Source organism: Oncorhynchus keta, chromosome 4 (genome assembly GCF_023373465.1).
Source record: "Oncorhynchus keta strain PuntledgeMale-10-30-2019 chromosome 4, Oket_V2, whole genome shotgun sequence".
Lineage (NCBI taxonomy): Eukaryota > Metazoa > Chordata > Actinopteri > Salmoniformes > Salmonidae > Oncorhynchus > Oncorhynchus keta.
The window spans coordinates 25,059,445-25,079,806 of NC_068424.1; the positions used below are offsets into that span (position 1 = coordinate 25,059,445).

Consider the following 20,362-nt stretch of genomic DNA (forward strand, 5'->3'; position numbering starts at 1 on the left):
ACTAACTTCAAGGATGACGGTGCCAAAAACTTGCCAATCCATTCATTATTCTACTATATATATATATTTTTTAATCTGATGTTGAATATCCCTTTGAGCATGGTGAAGTTATTAATTACACTTTGGATGGTGTATCAATAAACCCAGTCACTACAAAGATACAGGCGTCCTTTCTAACATAGTTGCCGGAGAGGAAGGAAACTGCTCAGGGATTTCACCATTACAGTACATTGATAAGGTATACTAGGAGTTGGTTATTTTAAAACAGTTAGAGATCATATTTCCAAGCATGGTAGTGGCTGCATCATGTTATGGGTATACTTGTCATTGGCAAGGGCTAGGGAGTTAAGAAAAACAGACCAGTACGAAAAAAAAGTATGGAAATGTATAAACTCATGACTAAGTCGCTCTATATAAGATCGTCTGCTAAATGACTATAATGTAAATGTAAATAGAGCTAATCACCGGCAAAATCCTAGAGAAAAACCTGGTTCAGTCTGCTTTCCACCAGACACTGGGAGACAAATTCACCTTTCAGCAGGACAATAACCTAAAATACAAGGCCAAATATACACTGGAGTTGCTTTGAATGTTCCTGAATGGCCAAGTTACAATTCACTTAAATCTTCATAAAAATCTATGGCAAGACTTGAAAATGGCTGTCTAGCGATGATCAACAACTTGACAAAGCTTGAAGAATTTTTTAAAAATTATAAAATGGGCAAATATTGTATCTTAGAGACTTTACTCCAAAACCAAGGCGTTTCTGACATGTATATTCTCAGGGGGGGGTGAACACTTTTCTAATCAAGATATACAGTATATTAGTGTTGTATTTTTTGTATTAATGTTTAATAAATGTTAGAATCATTCTTCCACTTTGACATTAGATTATCTTGTGTAGATCATGGATCAAAAATGACGATTAAATACATTTTAATTCTTTGTAGCACAACAAAATGTGGAGGGGTGTGAATACTTTAAGGCACTGTACATTCGAACGAAGAACACGATCAAACGGTGTTTCACCATTTATTGAGTACAGGGACAAATAGCAGTTGTCTCAGGCAGAATCTAAGTATAATGTAACCTACCAATCAATTATTGGAACAGTGACCCATTTTATCTTGTTTTCGCTTTGTACTCCAACACTTTTGAAATCATACAATGACAATGAGGTTAACGTGCAGACTGACAGCTTTAATGTGAGGGTATTTTCATCCATATCTGGTGAACCATTTAGAAATTACAGCACTTTTTGTACATAGTACCTCCATTTTAGGGGAACAAAAGTATTGGGGCAAATTAACTTATACTGAACAAAAAAGTATGTCAAGTGTTGGAATAAAGAGCTGAAATAAAAGATCCCAGAAATATTCCATACACTCAAAAATTGTATTTCTCTCAAGTCTTTTGTTTACATCCCTGTTAGTGAGCATTTCTCATTTGCCAAGATAATCCATCCACCTGACAGGTGTGGCACATCAAGAAGCTGATTAAACAGCATGATCATTACACAGGTGACATGTGTAGTATTTGATCCCATATTCCTAGCACGGAATGATTACATCAAGCTTGTGACTACAAACCTTTGAATGCATTAGCTGTTTGTTTTGGGTGTGTTTCAGACTATTTAGTGCCCAATAGAAGTTACTGATAAATAATGTATTGCATCATTTTGGAGTCACTTTTATTGTAAATAAGAATATAATGTGTTTCTAAACATATCTATATTAATTTGGGTGCTAATTTGGGTGCTATGGATAGTTCGATGAATAATCATGAGTGAGAAAGCACAAATATCATACCCAAGACATGCTAACCTCTCACGATTCCAATAACAGGGGTTAGCATTTGGGGGGGGGATTAGGATATTTTTGCGTCGAACGTTCTCACTCATCATTATTCAGGACTCATTCAGGACTATCCATAATCATGGTAGCATCCACATTAATGTACTGTATCATTGTGTCATTACAAATCCTAAGTGCTGGAGTACAGAGCCAAAAGATGGAAAAAAATGCTTCACTGGCCCAATAATTAAGGAGGACACTGCATATCAAGTGCTGTGGAGGGCACAATATTACAATGTTGCAGTCCAGAAATGAGCTCTTATCCATCTATGCCAAAAGCCTGGGCCTCTGATGGAGTCTGTAGATCTGTCATCAACACATGCTTCAGTATTTCCGCTTCATTGAATTTAGTCTTCGAGATGCTCAAACAAGCACTTGCATCTGTAGTTGGTGTTGTTCAACTCTAAAATGTACTAGACTGTAAGACAAAACACACAAAGAAAAGACAAAAGGCAAATACATATGTGGTCTTTGTCTAAATAGTGACGGCGGGGCGAGTTCAAACTGCAGGTCTTGGTGAATAGATCATTGGAGACAAAAGTGAGAGACAATGAATAAAGATGCTCAAACAAGCATCTGTAGTGGCTCTTCTTACATTCTAAAATGCACTAGATCAGGGGTATTCAACTCTTACCCTTCAAGGTACAAGGTCTGGAACCTGCTCGTTCTGGTCTATCTGATCATTAATTGCAAGCACCTGGTGTCCCAGGTCTAAAACCAGTCCCTGAGAGGGGAACAATTAAATAAATGCAGTGGAATGGGCTTTGAGGTCCAGAGTTGAATTTGAGGGCACTAGACTGTGTAAGACAAAACCCACAAAGAAAAGACAACAGGCAAAAATGCATGTGGTCCCAATGTCTAAATAGTGATAGTTGAAACTGCAGTCGAATGGTTCTTCTCACAGGTGAGTAAATGACCCCATGCTTGGTGAATAGCACTTGGTTGATCTCTGGGAGCAGGATACAGGAGAGTTGAATAGATCCTGTCATACAAAAGTGAGAGACAAGAATTAATCAAATAAATCGCAGCAAAAGGAATGTAGTGTGCAAGCTAGAAAATGAATATCCTGACAGTCTGAGGCAGGGTGATCTGCAATCATCCTATTTCACTTATTGACAGGGATAAAATGTGGCATTTCTTATTTGTTATGAATGAAATTGGTGGGTCCTGCTTTGATGACTGTATTAGATTTACACTACTTGTCCTATCGGTTTTTGTGGTATTACATTATTACTTGGATTAAACTAATAGCTAAAACACTCCTTGTCCCTGAATGACATGCTAGCGATACAGCCATCTTCGAGCTAACTACCAACATATCTACTTGTAACTAGCAAGCTAGTTAACATTACCACGGTTGCTGTTTTCTAAGTTGGGAGTCATTTTACAGCATCACGTTTCTATAACTAAATATAGAAACGTGAAATTAGATTACAAAAAATATACTTTACCTGATAGTAGTTTGTTGGACAGAGATCGAGATGTCACCAGCTGTCTACTTACTACCTTAGATATGGATAAAGTGATTGGCAGACCTGATCAGCAGAGATAGTACACTAGACTAGATTTTTTTTTTTTTTTTTACAGTTTAGTACTACGTGGCGTTTGCCTGTCCAGCTAGTGAACATAGAAATATTTGAAACATTTGCAATCCAACAAACGGAAATGTGTTTAGAAGAAATAAATACACATGATGTAAAAACCAGCTCCAGAGATCTGGCGAACTAAAGCAGATGCTTACTACAGCTCACCACCTATTTGGGCTGGGGTGGGAATGAGCAGGCACGTGTGTGTGTGTCTGTGTATCAAGTTAACTTTAATTAGCCCTACATCCAGGATAGATATGCTTACTTGCAGGTTCCTGCAACAATTTGAAACAAAAGATAAGAATACAAACAATGTAAATGGCTCAGTAGATTAGAATTTTATTTTTAGCACAAGTATAATAAAGGAAGGTGCAAATTATATGATTTACATGTGTTTTGGGGAAATGGGGGGATTGGGGGGCCAGTGTTTAAGTTGTGTAGTATTTAGCAATAATAAATAAGAGTCCGGTAGCAGCAGTTATGATGTGTGTGTGTAGCATGAATGTATATGCCCACGTGTGGGTGAGTGTATGTATGTGTGGGTGTGTAAATTAATGAGTGAATGTGTGCTAAGGTACGGAGAGTCAGTGCAGGCGGTCAAGTCCAGTTAAACTGTTCTGATGGCTTGTAGATAGAAACTGTCTCTAAGCCTGTTGGTAACAGACCTCATGCTCCGATACCATCTGCCCGATAGTAAGGAATTGAACAGCTCGTGGTTGGGGTGTGTATGGTCCTTGATACTGCGAGACTTCCTCCCGCTGGAGGGCCTTGCGGTCGTGGAGGGAGCATTTCCTGTACCAGGCTGTGATGCAACCGGTCAGGCTGCTTTTGATGGTGCAGCGGTAGTATTTGGAGAGGACCCAGGGTGGCATGCGACATTTCTTCAGCCACCTTAGGAAGTATAGATGCTGTTGCGCCATCTCGACAGGAGTGGCGGTGTTGTTGGTCCATGTCAAGTCGTTGTTGATGTGGACGCCAAGTAACGTAAAACAGCTGACTTCACTGCAGCCCCGTTGATGTAGATTGGGGCATGTTCCCTCCTCTGCTTCCTGAAGTCAACAATCAAACTCATTTGTTTTGCTGACATTGAGGGAGAGGTTGTTGTCCTGGCACCACAATGCCAGTTCACTTACTTCCTCCCTATAGGCCGACTTGTCGTTGTTGGTTATAAGGCCTACAACGTGGTGTTGTTAGCAAACTTGGAGTTGGTGTCGTGCAAAGCCACGCAGTCGCGAATAGGGAGTACTGCAGTGTGCTGAGGACACGCACCTGTGTAAAGAGTCAGTGTGGAGGAGGTGGTGGTGTTCCCGATCCTCACAACCTGTGGTCTGCCCATCAGGAATGTGTGTGTGTGTGTGTCCTCGTGTGACAGTGATTATAAAAGAGATAAGCGTCCGACACCTCTCCCAGTCTCACATATACTTCCTTTGCGTCACTCAAACGGATGGGCACGTTTTCCCAATACCGCAACAGCCCCTCACTTCATTACTGCCGAACAAAACTCAGCCACATTATCATTCCGTGCCAGGGCTACGGCTTGCCACATCCCCGGAACATCACGCTCTACGCGATCGGTAGCATTACATCCAGATGAGTCGGATGATTAGCACTACATTGGGGTGAAAAGCACGCCGCTATCTATAATTGGTTCCTGCCCAGTGAACTTCTGCCTGGCCACCTGGGGGACCTGCATCTTAACGCCAGTGGGTGAATCCCTTCCAGAGCCTGCAGTTAATCAGGAGCTCTGGGGCCCCTGATGAGCTGCTCTCTAACCAGGGCTGGGACTCCACTGTTTCCTCATGTAAAGAATCTGGACGATAACCACTAGCAGGTAGCCTAGTGGTTAGAGCATTGGGATTGAATCCCTGAGCTGACAAGGTAAAAATCTGTCGTTCTGCCCCTGAGCAAGGCAGTTAACCCACTATTCCCCGGGCGCCACAGCCATGGATGTCGATTGAGGCAGCCACCTGCACCTCTGATTCAGGGTTAAATGCAGAAAACACATTTCAGGTATAGGCATTCCGTTGTACAACTGACTAGGTATCCTCTTTCCCCAGTAGATATACAGTAAACTGCCAAAATAAAGGAAACACCAATATTAAGTGTCTTAGATTCTACAAATGTTGGGAATTCCACTGGAGGGATGCGACACCATACTTCCACAAGAAATTCCATAATTTGGCGTTTTGTTAATCGTGGAAAATGCAGTGTCAAGGGCTGCTCCAGAATCTCCCGTAAGTGTTAAATTGGGTTGAGATCTGGTGACACACACACACACACACACACACACACACACACACACACACACACGGCAGGTAGCCTAGCGATTGACACATCATTCTAAGCACGCTGAGATGTTAATTGCTTAATTAACTCAAGAACCACACCTGTGTGGAAGCACCTGCTTTCAATATACTTTGTATCCCTCCTTTACTCAAGTGCTTCCTTTATTTTGGCAGTTACTTGTAGTTTGCCCTGTATATGATGATGGTAGTGGAGTTTCACTGATCGCACAGCAAAGGACTCTTCGCTTCCTGTGCCTTATGATGGATAACTGCTGGAAATCACAGATAACTCCTGTGCTCTAACTGCTGGAAATAGTTTGGTTCCTGCCAATGCCACAGTATGCAGGGAGAAGGAGGATGTCAAATGCTGGTTGTCTTCCATTACCTAGGTGATCTCTTCATCGAGGCGCACACGCTCATTTTAATGAACAACGGCCGACGCTGGTAGTTAACAGCGAGGGAGAATGGATGGGCAGCTTAAGCCGGGGAGAAGTGCTGTGGGTCTGAATTAAGGCCCTGGTCAGAGGGAATACAAGAGGTCTTAGCTCACTGGAGTGTGACATTCAGCTGCAAAAGCAGGATGACCCATTGTGAAAAGGCCAGTCTCCCACAAGCAGTATGTACGGTAAGCCTTGACAAAGACACTTGTGTACACTCGTGGATGAGACGATTGCCTCAACAGACTGTGATTCTTCTGAAAAGAAGTGTTAATACGAAAAATAGATTTTTATTGATAAGACGCTATCATTTGACTGTACACAACGTTCAAAAGTTTGGGGTCACTTCGAAATGTCCTTGTTTTTGAAAGAAAAGCACATTTATTCCATTAAAATAACATCAAATTGATCAGAAATACAGTGTAGACATTGTTAATGTTGTAAATGACTATTATAGTTGGAAATGGCAGATTTTGTAGGGAATATCTACATAGGCATACAGAGGCCCATTATGAGCAACAGTCACTCCTGTGTTCCAATGGCACGTTGTGTTAGCTAATCAAAGTTAATAATTTTAAGGCTGATTGATCATTAGGAAACCCTTATGCAATTATGTTCAACAGCTGAAAACTGTTGTGCTGATTTAAGAAGCAATAAAACTGTCCCTCTTAAGATTAGCTGAGTATCTGGAGCATCAGCATTTGTGGGTTCGATTACAGGATCAAAATGGCCAGAAACAAAGACCTTTCTTCTGAAACTTGTCAGTCAATTCTTGTTCTGAGAATTGAAGGCTATTCCATGCGAGAAATTGCCAAGAAATTGAAGATATCGTACAACGCTGTGTACACTCCCTTCACAGAACAGCGTAAACTGGCTCTAACCAGAATAGAAAGGAGTGGGAGGCCCCGGTGCACAACTTAGCAAGAGGACAAGTACTTGAGTGTCTAGTTTGAGAAACAGACGCCTCAAGTTCTCAACTGGCAGCTTCATTAAATAGTACCCGCAAAACACCAGTCTCAACGTCAACAGTGAAGACAAAGCCATATCTCAGACTGGCCAATAAAAATAAAATATTAAGATGGGCAAAAGAACAGACACTGGACAGAAGAACTCTGCCTAGAAGGCCAGCATCCCAGAGTCGCCTCTTCACTGTTGACGTTGAGATGCAATGCCAAGATAATACATCTACCTGACAGGTGTGGCATATCAAGAAGCTGATTAAATAGCATGATCATTACACAGGTGCACCTTGTGCTGGGTACAATAAAAGGCCTCCCTGAAATGTGCAGTTGACACAACACAATGCCACAGAATTGGAAAAAAATGTAATCGGACATTGTACGCCATGTTGTGACAGGTAGCAGGTTGTACTTACATAAAGTAGATGGGGTATCCACCTTCAAAATACCAGCAAGACTTCTTGGCCTCTATACACTGCAAGAGGGAGAGAAAATAAGTCAGTCCACACATTCTCTCTTTTTTTTTTTTAAAGACTCTCCCTTACCCCAACAGACCATTTATCCCACAAAGTATGACCTGACATTGGGTTCAGTACATCACCAAGAGCGGTACTTTGCTGAGGCCAAGACGCTTTTGCCGTTTGACAGGAACAAATTACCCGAAAACCTCTCTCGGAACAGCAGAAGTCTGTCAAAATTACATCCCTATCCAGAGTACGAGAGGTTCTCCACAACTTCCTGGGGTGGTTGCTCGGAGAGAGCCTTTCTTAAATGGGCCTCAAACAACCTCTTCACTTACAGACCAGTTAACATGGCAACAAATCAAAAAAGGTCCTGGGAATGGACCACAGCTGTTTGACTGGAGACTGACCAGGTGGACTGGAAGTTTGGAATGGAACAGATTTCAAATAGACACGAACCTGGTTCTTCTCAGAAATGGACTATTTTATGCATCTTTGCTGGCTCTTTCTCAACTGTAAAAAAAAAAATCTCCTTGCCACCTCTCCTGCCCTTGAACTGATCTGAAAGACTTGACCAGTTTCTACCATGTTGTTTTCACCCTTCATGTCCTTTCCGGTCAGCGCAGATGAAGGAAGGAGAGGACAGTCTGCAGAAATTGATAGAGCCTCAGTCTTATGCTTGTGGAGCTGGGTTGGACGGTATACCGGGGTATTTGGAAAAAGCTACAGGATGGTTTTGCAATAGCGTCAAAACTATTTTTGTTTTTCAATACATTTGAATATTTTTAAGTTAAAACCTGCAGTCAACTTGTGCAATACATTAGGAGATAAAGCAGATGGCGGTCATCATTTCACAGTTCACATTATGAAGCTTACAGGCTGACTCCACCGCTTGCGTTGCGTGCGTGAGCATTGCAAAAGAAATGTAGAAATCTATATTATTAAATTATTGCACCCACACTGCTCGCACGTGTAAACAAGCGTCTGTTGCCAAGGGCTAAAATAGAAGTCTTTTCTATTTCAGACTTAGGTTGGGCTGCAAGTCATGCCTCTCCCATCTCCTCATTGGTTTATAGAAGCAGGTACCCACCTGGGTGATTGAAAGACGAACTGTGTTGCCGGTCGTCGTGATAATACTATGAAAGTTTAGATGCCAATCACCATATAAGTTCAAAGATGAAAAAGCCTGGAAGGAGGAGAGATGACTAGAAACGGTTGACCGTTTTATGTGTGGATTAATTGTCGGCGTAGAGGACCTTGTGCATTTCTGGTGAAATAACAACTCAATGTTTATCACAGGACAAATTAGCTAGCAAGTGCAAGCTAGCTAGCTAAATTGCCATATGTGTTTAATGCTTTTCGACCTTTCCCCAAATTAATATACACTGCTCAAAAAAATAAAGGGAACACTAAAATAACACATCCTAGATCTGAATGAATGAAATATTCTTATTAAATACTTTTTTCTTTACATAGTTGAATGTGCTGACAACAAAATCACACAAATTACACAAATGATCAATGGAAATCAAAGGTCTCAAAATTAAAGTGGAAAACCACACTACAGGCTGATCCAACTTTGATGTAATGTCCTTAAAACAAGTTCAAATGAGGTTCAGTAGTGTGTGTGTCCTACACATGCCTCTATGACATCCCTACAACGCCTGGGCATGCTCCTGATGAGGTGGCGGATGGTCTCCTGAGGGATCTCCTCCCAGACCTGGACTTAAGCATCCGCCAACTCCTGGACAGTCTGTGGTGCAACGTGGCGTTGGTGGATGGAGCGAGATATGATGTCCCAGATGTGCTCAATTGGATTCAGGTCTGGGGAACGGGCGGGCCAGTCCATAGCATCAATGCCTTCCTCTTGCAGGAACTGCTGACACACTCCAGCCACATGAGGTCTAGCATTGTCTTGCATTAGGAGGAACCCAGGGCCAACCACACCAGCATATGGTCTCGCAAGGGGTCTGAGGATCTCATCTCGGTACCTAATGGCAGTCAGGCTACCTCTGGCGAGCACATGAAGGGCTGTGCGGCCCCCCAAATAAATGCCACCCCACACCATGACTGACCCACCGCCAAACCGGTCATGCTGGAGGATGTTGCTGGCAGCAGAACGTTCTCCACAGCGTCTCCAGACTCTCACGTCTGTCACATGTGCTCACTGTGAACCTGCTTTCATCTGTGAAGATCACAGGGCGCAGCTAGCGGTCCTGCTGCTGTGTTGTTGCCCTCCTACGGCCTCCTCCACATCTCCTGATGTACTGGCCTGTCTCCTGGTAGCGCTTCCATGCTCTGGACACTACGCTAACAGACACAGCAAACCTTCTTGCCACATCTCGCATTGATGTGCCATCCTGGATGAGCTGCACTACCTGATACCATAATTTTGTATATTTTTGGTCCATTTAGATTGTTAATGTAGATTGTATACAAAAATATATATTTTTAAATGTTATGGTTAAAAATGTTAATGTTTTACTGTGACTTGTTGTAGGCTCCTAAGTGGACCATAAGGTTAAAAACAAAAACAAATTAAGAAAACTAAAAAAAAAACGTTTTTTAAAACAAAGTAACTCTACCAGTGTCTCTTTTGGGTCACTTTTGCCAATCCCAAGCCCGGATAAAGGAGGAGGGTTGGAATTGTGACATACATTTTTTTTTTTTAAATCAACAGAAGACATTTCATTCATAGTTCTAAACATATTTAGGGTGTTTTTAATCACTTTTTCCCCTCCTAAAGTGTCCATCAAAATGTCATTGCCAATTGTGCAAATGAGGTGATGTCATTAAGAATCTTCTAGCGACTTTTAGGACAGCCAATAGCTACTTTCCTTACTGAGGAGTTGGCAACACTGGATAAAGTTACACTTGTATGCAATTCACTACTAAATGTTTGCTATCAGTTAACGTACAATGGCTTTCTCAAAGAGGTCTGGATAAGTTAATTATTTTCCCCTGCGCTTCCAACTAGCGTTTTTCCCCCCTCCATGTACACATGCTGCTCTTCCTTCAGAAAACTATTCATCACAACTTTATTCATTTGTACAATTTATTTGGTTATCTTGCTTGTAAATGTCCTCACTCACTGAAAATGACTTTCGGTGGCGTCTAGCTATACTTGTATAACTTGATGAGCTGTTAACATTTATCTAACAGCGTCTGTGATTTCGCTATTAGTTTGTGCTAATTCTGTTAGCATTTCTTGCGTTTTTAGTGTGCTATGCTTGTAATACCGTACATTTCCTGGATCAGAGAAGGACGGTAAGACAATATGAAAATCTGGATACCGCCCATGCCTATTGGAGACACTACATAAGGCCTTCCTTCTAAACTAAATCTGCAGTTATTTCAGGCTTCATCCATGCTTTCAATAACCTCCATTCTCTGTCAACCTAGTGCTAGACGAATCAGCATATGCTCTGGGCTTCACCATTTAAGATATGATGTTCTCTGTCTAATTGGATAAGAATTCGAGACGGTCTTACGATAAAGAGCATACCAACACACCCATTTCAGAGCAGCGGGCTGTCTGCCTGCATCCCATTACGCCGGGTTTCGTTCATCTGGGCAGGACTGTCATTTAATAATCAATACGCCTTCCGGCTACACTACGCAGCTGCCGCCAACTGCCCTCTATCAAAATGCAGACCGAAGCCCGTCTTAGGAAAAAAAGATGATGGAAAGGAGAGAGAGCGAGAAGGGAATATGTCCTAGACTAAACTGTGAGTCTGTTATGCACAAGGCCAGGCGTAGCCTCAAATGCTTTATGTGCAAGTAATGCTTTTCATAAAAAAAATGAGACACTGAAGCTTCTAAAGATAAATGAAACAGCTCTGCTCACATATGAAAACATGTTGGTTATTCATGCAGTACTGTAACTGGGATGCTTTTCAGTGTCAAGATTATCTGTTTGCCCATGCGCAAATGAACACATTTTATCCCTGTATGTTAACTCATGCAAATAGTCTTGCTGTTTTGAATCATACATACTGGTTCTTTCCTAGACAGCCGAAGCCTCAGGAAAGGTTTGCAGCTGTGTCCTTGAAAAGGGAGTCTTTGATTTGAATAATTATGATTCGTCAGTCATTTATATGATACCACCTTGTCAAGGACATGTTGCAAAGCTGTTCACTCTGCCTTTTCGTAATTCTCCTCGATTTTCACAGATTTGGCAAGCTCTGTGTGTTGTCTAAATAAAACAAATGGATGCCCCTTATTTGCTCTTGCGTGTAACTTTGAGTAAGCCCCCATCCACTGTATAGTAATATAATTAATATAAAAGCCTATAAAATGGGTATCATGTGGGTATACCTGGGCTGCATCTCAATAGTCTAATGCGGCTTGCACAGAATTGGCACCCATGCCCTACTGCTCTCACCTGCCCAGTCCTGGAAAAAGATTAGAGGCTCCACTTTAGTTCAGACTATTGACATTCTGTAGTTCAGACTATTGAGATTCATCCACAGACAAAGCTCATTGAGGTGAGAGATGAAGTAAACAAGACAATGAAGCCTGGTCTGTCTTCTGAGAAGTGGTTGAAACAAAAACCCACTTCCACAGCAGCTTCATTAGAGAAGTGAAAAGGGGCGCCGACCGACGGGTTGGGGAAAGGTCATGGGCACGTAATTAACAGTTCCCATCAGTGGAGACCTTTTCTGCCGCACCACACCAGTAGCACACCAGCCATGAGGGGCAGGTTGGGGTGATATTTTCTCCCCAGGAATCCCTTTTGTGGTTTGTGCTATGGGCCCAAAAAAGGGAAGGGTTGGGGGGTTCACACAATGCGTGCCCACTGAGGGCACAATGGATGGGGGTTCAACCCCTAAACATAACCTTAGTATGTTTCCTGGCTCTTGCGACCAGAGAAAGGGGACAGTCACAAGGGAGTTTGGGTCATACAGACTAGGGCCATACAATGGAGCATTTGTCAATGTGTTGGCTGTTGGGATGGACAATATGGGGACGCCCTGGCAGGGAAGCCCTGGCAGGAAGGGGGACGCCATGGTTGAGACAACCACCCAGCCTGTCTGTTTGTGGGACCAACTTACCCACATTGACACTGCCAACAGCAGGGTCCACAGACATATATTGTAGTATCAGGAATTGACAGACTCCAGATATCCAGGCCAGCCTCAGAGCAAACCAGAACAACTAGTCTCCCACCCCACTGACAAGCTTCATTAAAACAAGGGAGTTTACAAATGTATTCTCAGACCAGCAGAGCGACAGTTGAAGGGACAACTGAATGAGTGACCACTATGCAACCGCAAACTGTGGCGTCCTGCTCAGATTTGTCCCAGATAGGCAGGACATGTTGTTTTTTTAACTCCCTCTTTACAAATCAGCCTCAGACATTTTAAACCATTTAACGTGACAGAATACTCCAGAGATTTTATTCATCCACAGTTTACGCAGGCCACCAGACAGCACCCCCCATGTTGGCTGGTTTTATGTAAGGTAACATTGGGGAAATCCACCACAGTGTATCACAAAAGGCAATTTACATCGAAACGATATTGGATTACTAGATGATATTAAACTCCTGCATTAATCCGACCTGTGTGTATTCATTACTCATGTCGTGTTTCTGTAGCTGGGTTATAAAGCAGACAAGGAAGGTGTATCCCTAATGGTAAGGCTTCTACTTAATCTATTAGATTATAATGGTCAACCGGATTCTGTACCGTGTGGCTCACAGTGAGCCTAACATAGTAGTGTAGTGTTTAGCTTGTGATAAGACACATTTTAAAATGTAGCCATGCATGACCTTGCATTGTTCCGAATACCATTTTCCCAGTTTTTGCACATGTTTAGTTGAAAAACAGAATATGTATAGTTACATTAGCCTCTTAAAATAATGTTGAATTGCTCATTTTACTGCAGCACTGTTTGAGGAAGTATAACTTCACTGCCACAGAGGACAATTCTCATTAGAGGAAAACCACACATTAACATGTTTAGCTCATTTGATATGAGAAAGGAAACAGATGAAACACGCTTCCAGTCCAATGCTCCCCCCGACCCCACCACCTCCCTCCCTTGCACAAGTGGCTCGATAATGTCAAACCACAGGGATGTCGATTCCATTAGTGAACACAAACAACCCCAGAAAGGATCATTGCACAGCGGCTATCCAGCGTGGCGGGTGTGCCGGGAGCTGACGCTAATCCCTCAAAATACTTTCTCCTCAGATTAGCTCAGCTAGCCCACCACGTCACCGCGTTTAGCCGGAAGCCTCTCTGTGTTTAGGCCTAAGACAAACTACTGAGGAGCCAGATGTAAAGCCCCACTTAAAAGACTAAGTAAAGTAAAGCAGAAAAGGGCTGGACAAACGTTCATGTTTGAAGTTCAACAGGACAGGGGAATATGAAGGAGTATGGTTTGACAGACATTTTTTTTTATTCCAGTGTTTTAAATTCAAGGGGATTCTTGAAGCTGAATGGTGAATAACAGCATGCAAGAAAATAATGAGACTTGTGTTACATTTAAAATCCTTTGAAATATCCACACCTGTGTCTGTGTTTGATCGCAGAAAGTCAGTCATTTCCCTAATACATTGTTAATACACAGTCTGATACAACAAAAACTGCAAGTAAGCACCACGAGTCCAAAATCATGTCATTGGGTGCACTTACCCTTGCAATACTAAAACTTTCAAAAAGGAGGTTCTCAAACATCACTATGCAAAAATAAAGGCAATAGAATTTTGCAATTCAGCAAGCGAAACAGTTTAATTTAAGATCATTGATTGGATATTGAATGAAAACAGACAGATACATTGTTGATCATACGCAGGTTAAAATTCAACTGAACCAACTTCTCTGCTTTTAAAAAACAGCCTGTGGCATCAATATGAGTCAGAAACATTAATTCCAGTGTCAAAATTTCTAAAGTAAAAAATGAAGACTGGTACTTGCCTACTACAAATATAGCCATAGCTCTGGCAGCAAATATCAAAACGTATCAGCAAGCATTCAGCAACGTACAAAGCTGGTTGCATAGTAACGTATCATCACCTGCCTGAATCTATTCTGTAGTTAGCCCCTCTATTAGCATATCAATTACTTTCAAACTAGAGAAAGATATTTTTCCCCTCGCTATATGTTTATTGAGTGATGATATTTCATTCACAGGCTACGTACAAAACCTGGTGGATGTGTTGTTCAACAGCATCGTGGGTACCCCCTACCATATCAAGAGCTGTTCCAGAAGACTGAAGCAGTGGCCAGACACCAGTCCTGCTTCAGAGTAATGGAGGACACTTGAATCGGGTTGGTCACAGTTGATCTAGTCAAAATACTATCGGTCCTGGAATTCACCTTACCACCATTGATAATGTAATCAGTGCTGTGCATATATGTGCATCATGTCTGTTGTAGGGAGATGCCCCCTTCCACTGTGCCAATGGACTACTTTTGGGCCCGAGTGAGTAATGCCAACCAGTCAGTGCCATGCTGGCACGTGTCCCTTGTGAATTAGCATCTATGATTGGCCATGTTCCACTGTGTATTTACTGATGGCTTCCTTGACTGAATGGTGTCGGTCTTTCCCCTTTATGCCCCTCCGTGATATAGGAGCCAAAGTCAGGCTCCTTCATGACCAATATCAGTGACGAGACGGGCCTGGATCTGCTTTACACTCCCATGCCCATCGGCAAACACCTCCGAAGGGACAAAAGGTTTTTATTAATAACACAGTACATCAGAAGTGTTAAGCAATATCACCCTTTCATTACACGTCATTCATCAACTCTCGTTTTTATACAGATGGGCAAAATAGATGCTTTTGAAATGGAGTCCTCTGACTGAAAGACCGGTTGATACTGATGTCTGAATAGGGAGAGACCTTGCACTCAGCCGAAAAATTATACAAGACACTTTTTATCGTCTTTTGTTATTTAATTAAAATGGTACCGTCGATGTTATAATAGAAGAACACCGCTTCTACAGTATTATGTGAAGGATTGTTTATTCTACATGGAACTGTTACACTTGGAAGTTATCAAAAAACTGTTTACAATATCTACAAGTTCAGCAATTGCAACTCTTTTCATATTACTTTGGAGCAGGGGTGAAAGTAGATTTCCTTTCTTACCAGTATGAGATTGTCACGCCCTGACGTTAGAGAGCCTTTACGTCTCTATTTGGTTTGGTCAGGGTGTGATTTGGGGTGGGTATTCTATGTTTTGTTTTCTATGATTCTGTTTCTATGTTTTGGCCGGGTATGGTTCTCAATCAGGGACAGCTGTCTATCGTTGTCTCTGATTGGGAACCATACTTAGGTAGCCCTTTTTCACTCCTTTCGTTGTGGGTAGTTAACTTTGTTTGTGGCACTAATGCTCTGTAAGCTTCACGACATTTTGAAATAAAAAGGAAAATGTACGCTTACCACGCTGCACCTTGGTCTTCTTCCAGCAACGGCCGTGACAGAGATACCCAAGATATGGCTTGGTCAATGAACCATAAACGACTAATGAACATGCACCTGTGGAACGGTCGTTAAGACACTAACAGCTTACAGACGGTAGGCAATTAAGGTCACAGTTATGAAAACTTAGGACACAAAAGAGGCCTTTTCTATCTCTGAAAAACACCAAATGAAAGAGGCCCATGGTCCCTGCGTGAACATGCCTTAGGCAAGGCGGAATGAGGACTGCAGATGTGGCCAGGGAAATAAATTGCAGTCCATACTGTGAGATGCCTTAGACAGCGCTACAGGGAGACAGGAAGGACAGCAGATCGACCTCAGTGGCAGACCACGTGTAACAACACCTGCACAGGATCGGTACATCCGAACATCACACCTGCGGGACAGGTACATGATGGCAACAACAACTGCACGAGTTACACCAGGAAAGAAAAATCCCTCCATCAGTGCTGACTGTCTACAATAGGCTGAGAGGCTGGACTGAGGGCTTGTAGGCCTGTTGTAAGGCAGGTCCTCACCACACATCACGGGTAACAACGTCGCCTATTGGCATAAGCCCATCGTCACTGGACCGGCAAAAAGTGCTCTTCACTGACGAGTCACGGTTTTGACTCAACAGGGGTGATGGTCGGATTCACGTTTATCGTCAAAGGAATGAGCGTTACACCGAGGCCTGTACTCTGGAGCGGGATCGATTTGGAGGGGGTGGGTCCATCATGGTCTGGAGCGGTGTGTCACAGCATCATCGGACGATGCTTGTTGTCATTGCAGGCAATCTCAATGCTGTGCGTTACAGGGAAGACTGCCTCCTCCCTCATGTAGTACCCTTCCTGCAGGCTCATCCTGACATGACCCTCCAGCATGACAACGCCACCAGCCATACTGCTTGTTTTGTGCCTGATTTATGCAAGACAGGAATGTCAGTGTTCTGCCATGGCCAGCGAAGAGCCCAGATCTCAATCCCATTGAGCAGGTCTGGGACTTGTTGGATCAGAGGGCTAGGGCCATTCCCCGCAGAAATGTCTGGGAACTTGCAGGTGCCTTGGTTAAAGAACAGGGTAACATCCCACAGCAAGAACTGGCAAATCTGGTGCAGTCCATGAGGAGATGCACTGCAGTACTTAATGCAGCTGGTGGCCCCAACAGATACTGACTCTTACATGTCTGTGGAACTTGTTCAGTTCATCTCAGTTGTTGAATCTTGTTATGTTCATACAAATATTTACACATGTTAAGTTTGCTGAAAATAAACGCAATTGACAGCGAGAGGACGTTTCTTTTTTTGCTGAGTTTATAATATGACGCCCATCTAACCTGGACATCATATTGTGGCACTGACCCAAGGATGAAGACAGTGAATATGACCACTCACCGGGGATATGGCCTTTGTTCTCCACTGGTGCTAATAATATAGGCTACTGTTCGCTCAATTAAGTTAAGAATTTTGATCAAGACATATTGGAGTCTTTTCATTCACATCTCTTTACAGCAATAGCCATTTGTTTTCCACAATTTAAAATATTATTATATGCCTAGCTGGTTCTCTCTGCTTTTCACTGACAGTTAAAACTCAACAATTATCCATTTGGTATTTGCAGCGCGTGCTGCCCAAATTGCGGACCCTTCCAACTGTAGGCTAAAACAGTCGTGAAAAACAACTTTTTTTAAGCCAATGATCCTCTGTGGCCAAATCATGCTTTCTGGTGGAGTAGCCTATTTTGAATGGTTTTATTTATTTCTGTAGACAGGAGTAAGACAATTAGGCTATATAATTTTGTAGGCTATTTAATTTTGTGGTTGTGAGGCCGGTTGGACATACTGCCAAATTCTCTATAATGATGGAGGCGGCTTATGGTACAGAAATTCCTGCAGTTGATATGCCCCACCTGTCATGGATGGATTAACTTGGCAAGGGGGACATGTTCACTAACAGGGAGGTGTACAAATTGGAGAGAAATACATTTTTTTGTGCATATGGACAATTTCTGGGAAGTGTTATTTCAGCTCACAAAACATGGGATGAGGATGGGCTCGTAGTATTGGCTGGAATTGTTAAACACATGGAAACCATGTTTGGCTCCGTTTCATAAATTGCATTCCAGCCAATACAATGAGCCTGTCCTCCTATAGCTCCTCCCACCAGCCTCCTCTGATGTTGCGTTTATATTTTTGTTCAGTATAGATGGAAAGAAAGTCATTAGCCACTGGAGACAGCTGGAGTTGTACTCTACACACCACTTGTCTATATTTGCTAGGTAAGCTACTCTTTTACCTCTCTCTGCTGGTGATCCTTCAACATTTTGGAAAACAGTTAATGCACTGAAGTGTACAAATGTATCTTCTTCCCTGCCTAAGCAACTTCCGTCTAAGTCCTCTAAACTGGGAAGAGGGGATAAGTGATGCTCTTAAGCATCATTTTATCTCTGCAGGTTTTTTTATTTGGTTTAATTGAGCCTGGTCAGTTATTCGATTTCTCTTCTCTCTGCCAGCCTCTCGCTGACTCTACGGTGAACCCTGACTCTACGGTGAACTGTATGGATAAAAAGGCAACATTGACCCGTGAAAGGCCTTCGATGCTGTTGATCACTCACTGCTAATGCAGAGGCTTTCCTCAAATTGGCCTAGGCCAGGCTGCATGTAACTGGATTAAAAATCACTTTAGATACACATTCAGTTGTATCTACTGATGGTGTTAAATAGAATTTTCTGGACATAACGAAAACTGTCCTGCAGGGATCAATTCTGGGTCCTGTACTTTTCACATTAACAATATTGACTTCTGTCCAAAAATGTTACCTGTCCTTGTATGCCGATGATACTGTTGTATGTTATTGCCCTCACGGTTGACTAGGTTCGAGCTGAACTACAGTCTGCCTTCATTGTACTACAGAAAAACTTTGACCTGAAATGAGTATTGGATGCAGGTAAAGTTAAATACATGTTGTTCTCTAAAGCGCATAAAATAACTGATGATTTAAACCTATGTACTTTGGATGGGGTCCCTATTGATCATATCTCTGCTTACAAATATCTGGACATCTGGAAAGAAGACAAGTGTTTATAAGAAGTGTTTATAAGAAGACAAGTCTTTATAAAAAAGCATATTGAGGAGTTAAGCGGAGAATAAAAATGGCCTTCTATAGAAATAGGTAATGCCTCTCGCTAAATAGTAGAAAGCAGATTATTCAGTCAACGTTCCTGTCAGTCCTAGACTATGGCGACATCCATTTGAAAGCAAATGCCACTTCATTAAAGTCGTATGATGCAGTTTATAATAGTGCCCTTCCCTTTTGTGGAATGGGCGACAGATTTAGTATTCATCACTGCATTCTCTACCAGAAAGTTGGTTGGCCCTCTGTCATTTAGGTTGATACATTGCTATGTTTTCATGTATAAATCCCTTTATACTAACACCCACTGTACTGAACATCATTACTTAAAACTTCAGCCTTTGAGTTACCACACCCGGTCTCAGGGATGGCCAACTCTGGAAATTCCTTTTGGTCTCCGAGTTAACCTAAAGCCGATTTACCTTGCATCATATTTGTAGAACAATATTCAAAATGTTCTTAAAATTGGATGTTTTGGTACCTTGTAGGGCAATTCAGCAAGTTGATTGAGGGTGGCAATTAGCCTAGTGTTTAAGAGCGTTGGGCCAGTAACCGGAAGGTCGCTGGTTTGTATCCCTGAGTTGACTGGGTGAAAAATCTCGATGTGCCCTTGATTAACCCTAATTGCTCCTGTAAGTCACTCTGGATAAGAGTGTCTGCTAAAATGTCAAATTATTGAGGATCTTATGACTGATGTGTTTTTTTTTTTATGACAGTTTCTTTCTGCTTGCATTTTGTACTTATATTTCAATGTTTATCTTTTGTAATCCAGGGCTCATCTGTAAAAAGAGACCTTGGTCTCAGGATAACTCCCTGAAAATAAAGGCTTCAATAAAATAAGTGTTGACATACTTTCTTCATAAGCATATCAATATGATATTTACAGCATAAAATGTTGTCTTTGTAACAAACACACATTGATTTTGTGGATAAATATGTACACTCAAGCTGGACAATGTCTGGGCACTGTCCACATGTAGTCTACACCTTTTGTAGGAATATTAGCTAGTCGTTATGGGATTTGTCCCCTGGGAAAGATCTAACAGCGGACATCAGGAGAGACAAAAATAGACAGTTATAGAATATTGTGTTGTAGTACAGCGATCTCCAGACTTGGCATTCAACTCACGGTTGACAACATTTCAATGATAACCTGCATTTACATAATGTGATGAAACGTTGAAATGAAGTTGGATGCTTCTTTCATAGCAAGATGTTGTAGAACTATAGTAGTGTCT

At 42.1% G+C, this 20,362-nt stretch overlaps 2 protein-coding genes across 5 annotated transcripts in view; one reads left to right on the forward strand and one right to left on the reverse strand.

Moving 5' to 3' along the window:
* The window catches only part of LOC118371780 (vesicular, overexpressed in cancer, prosurvival protein 1-like), a 77,039-nt gene that overhangs the window by 50,342 nt on the left and 6,335 nt on the right, over positions 1-20,362 (reverse strand). Inside the window, exons 2-3 of one of the 2 annotated variants that reach the window (XR_004823082.2) lie at positions 7,537-7,595; positions 1,020-2,835 (exon numbers count right to left, since the gene is read on the reverse strand). Coding sequence is in view for 1 of the 2 variants with exons in the window: in XM_035757376.2 (XP_035613269.1) it covers positions 7,537-7,595 (59 nt within the window). In the remaining variant the exon portion in view is untranslated. Of the gene's footprint in view, positions 1-1,019; positions 2,836-7,536; positions 7,596-20,362 lie in introns of those variants that run through there. The other variant, XM_035757376.2, reaches the window with a different exon arrangement.
* LOC118371792 (ATP-citrate synthase-like) lies at positions 2,612-20,015 on the forward strand. 3 transcript variants are annotated; one of them, XR_004823085.2, is made up of 6 exons: positions 2,612-2,757; positions 14,721-14,858; positions 14,967-15,012; positions 15,162-15,265; positions 18,192-18,269; positions 18,504-19,932. XR_004823085.2 is itself a non-coding variant. In XM_035757403.2 (4 exons), the coding sequence occupies exons 1-4, from the start codon at positions 14,971-14,973 to the stop codon at positions 18,523-18,525; spliced, it is 246 nt and encodes an 81-aa protein (XP_035613296.1). In that variant the 5' UTR covers positions 14,865-14,970; the 3' UTR covers positions 18,526-20,015. The 3 variants fall into 3 exon arrangements, 1 of the variants encoding a protein (XP_035613296.1); XR_004823087.2 differs by lacking the exons at positions 18,192-18,269; positions 18,504-19,932 and adding an exon at positions 15,354-15,960; XM_035757403.2 differs by lacking the exons at positions 2,612-2,757; positions 14,721-14,858 and having other exon boundaries at positions 14,865-15,012; positions 18,504-20,015.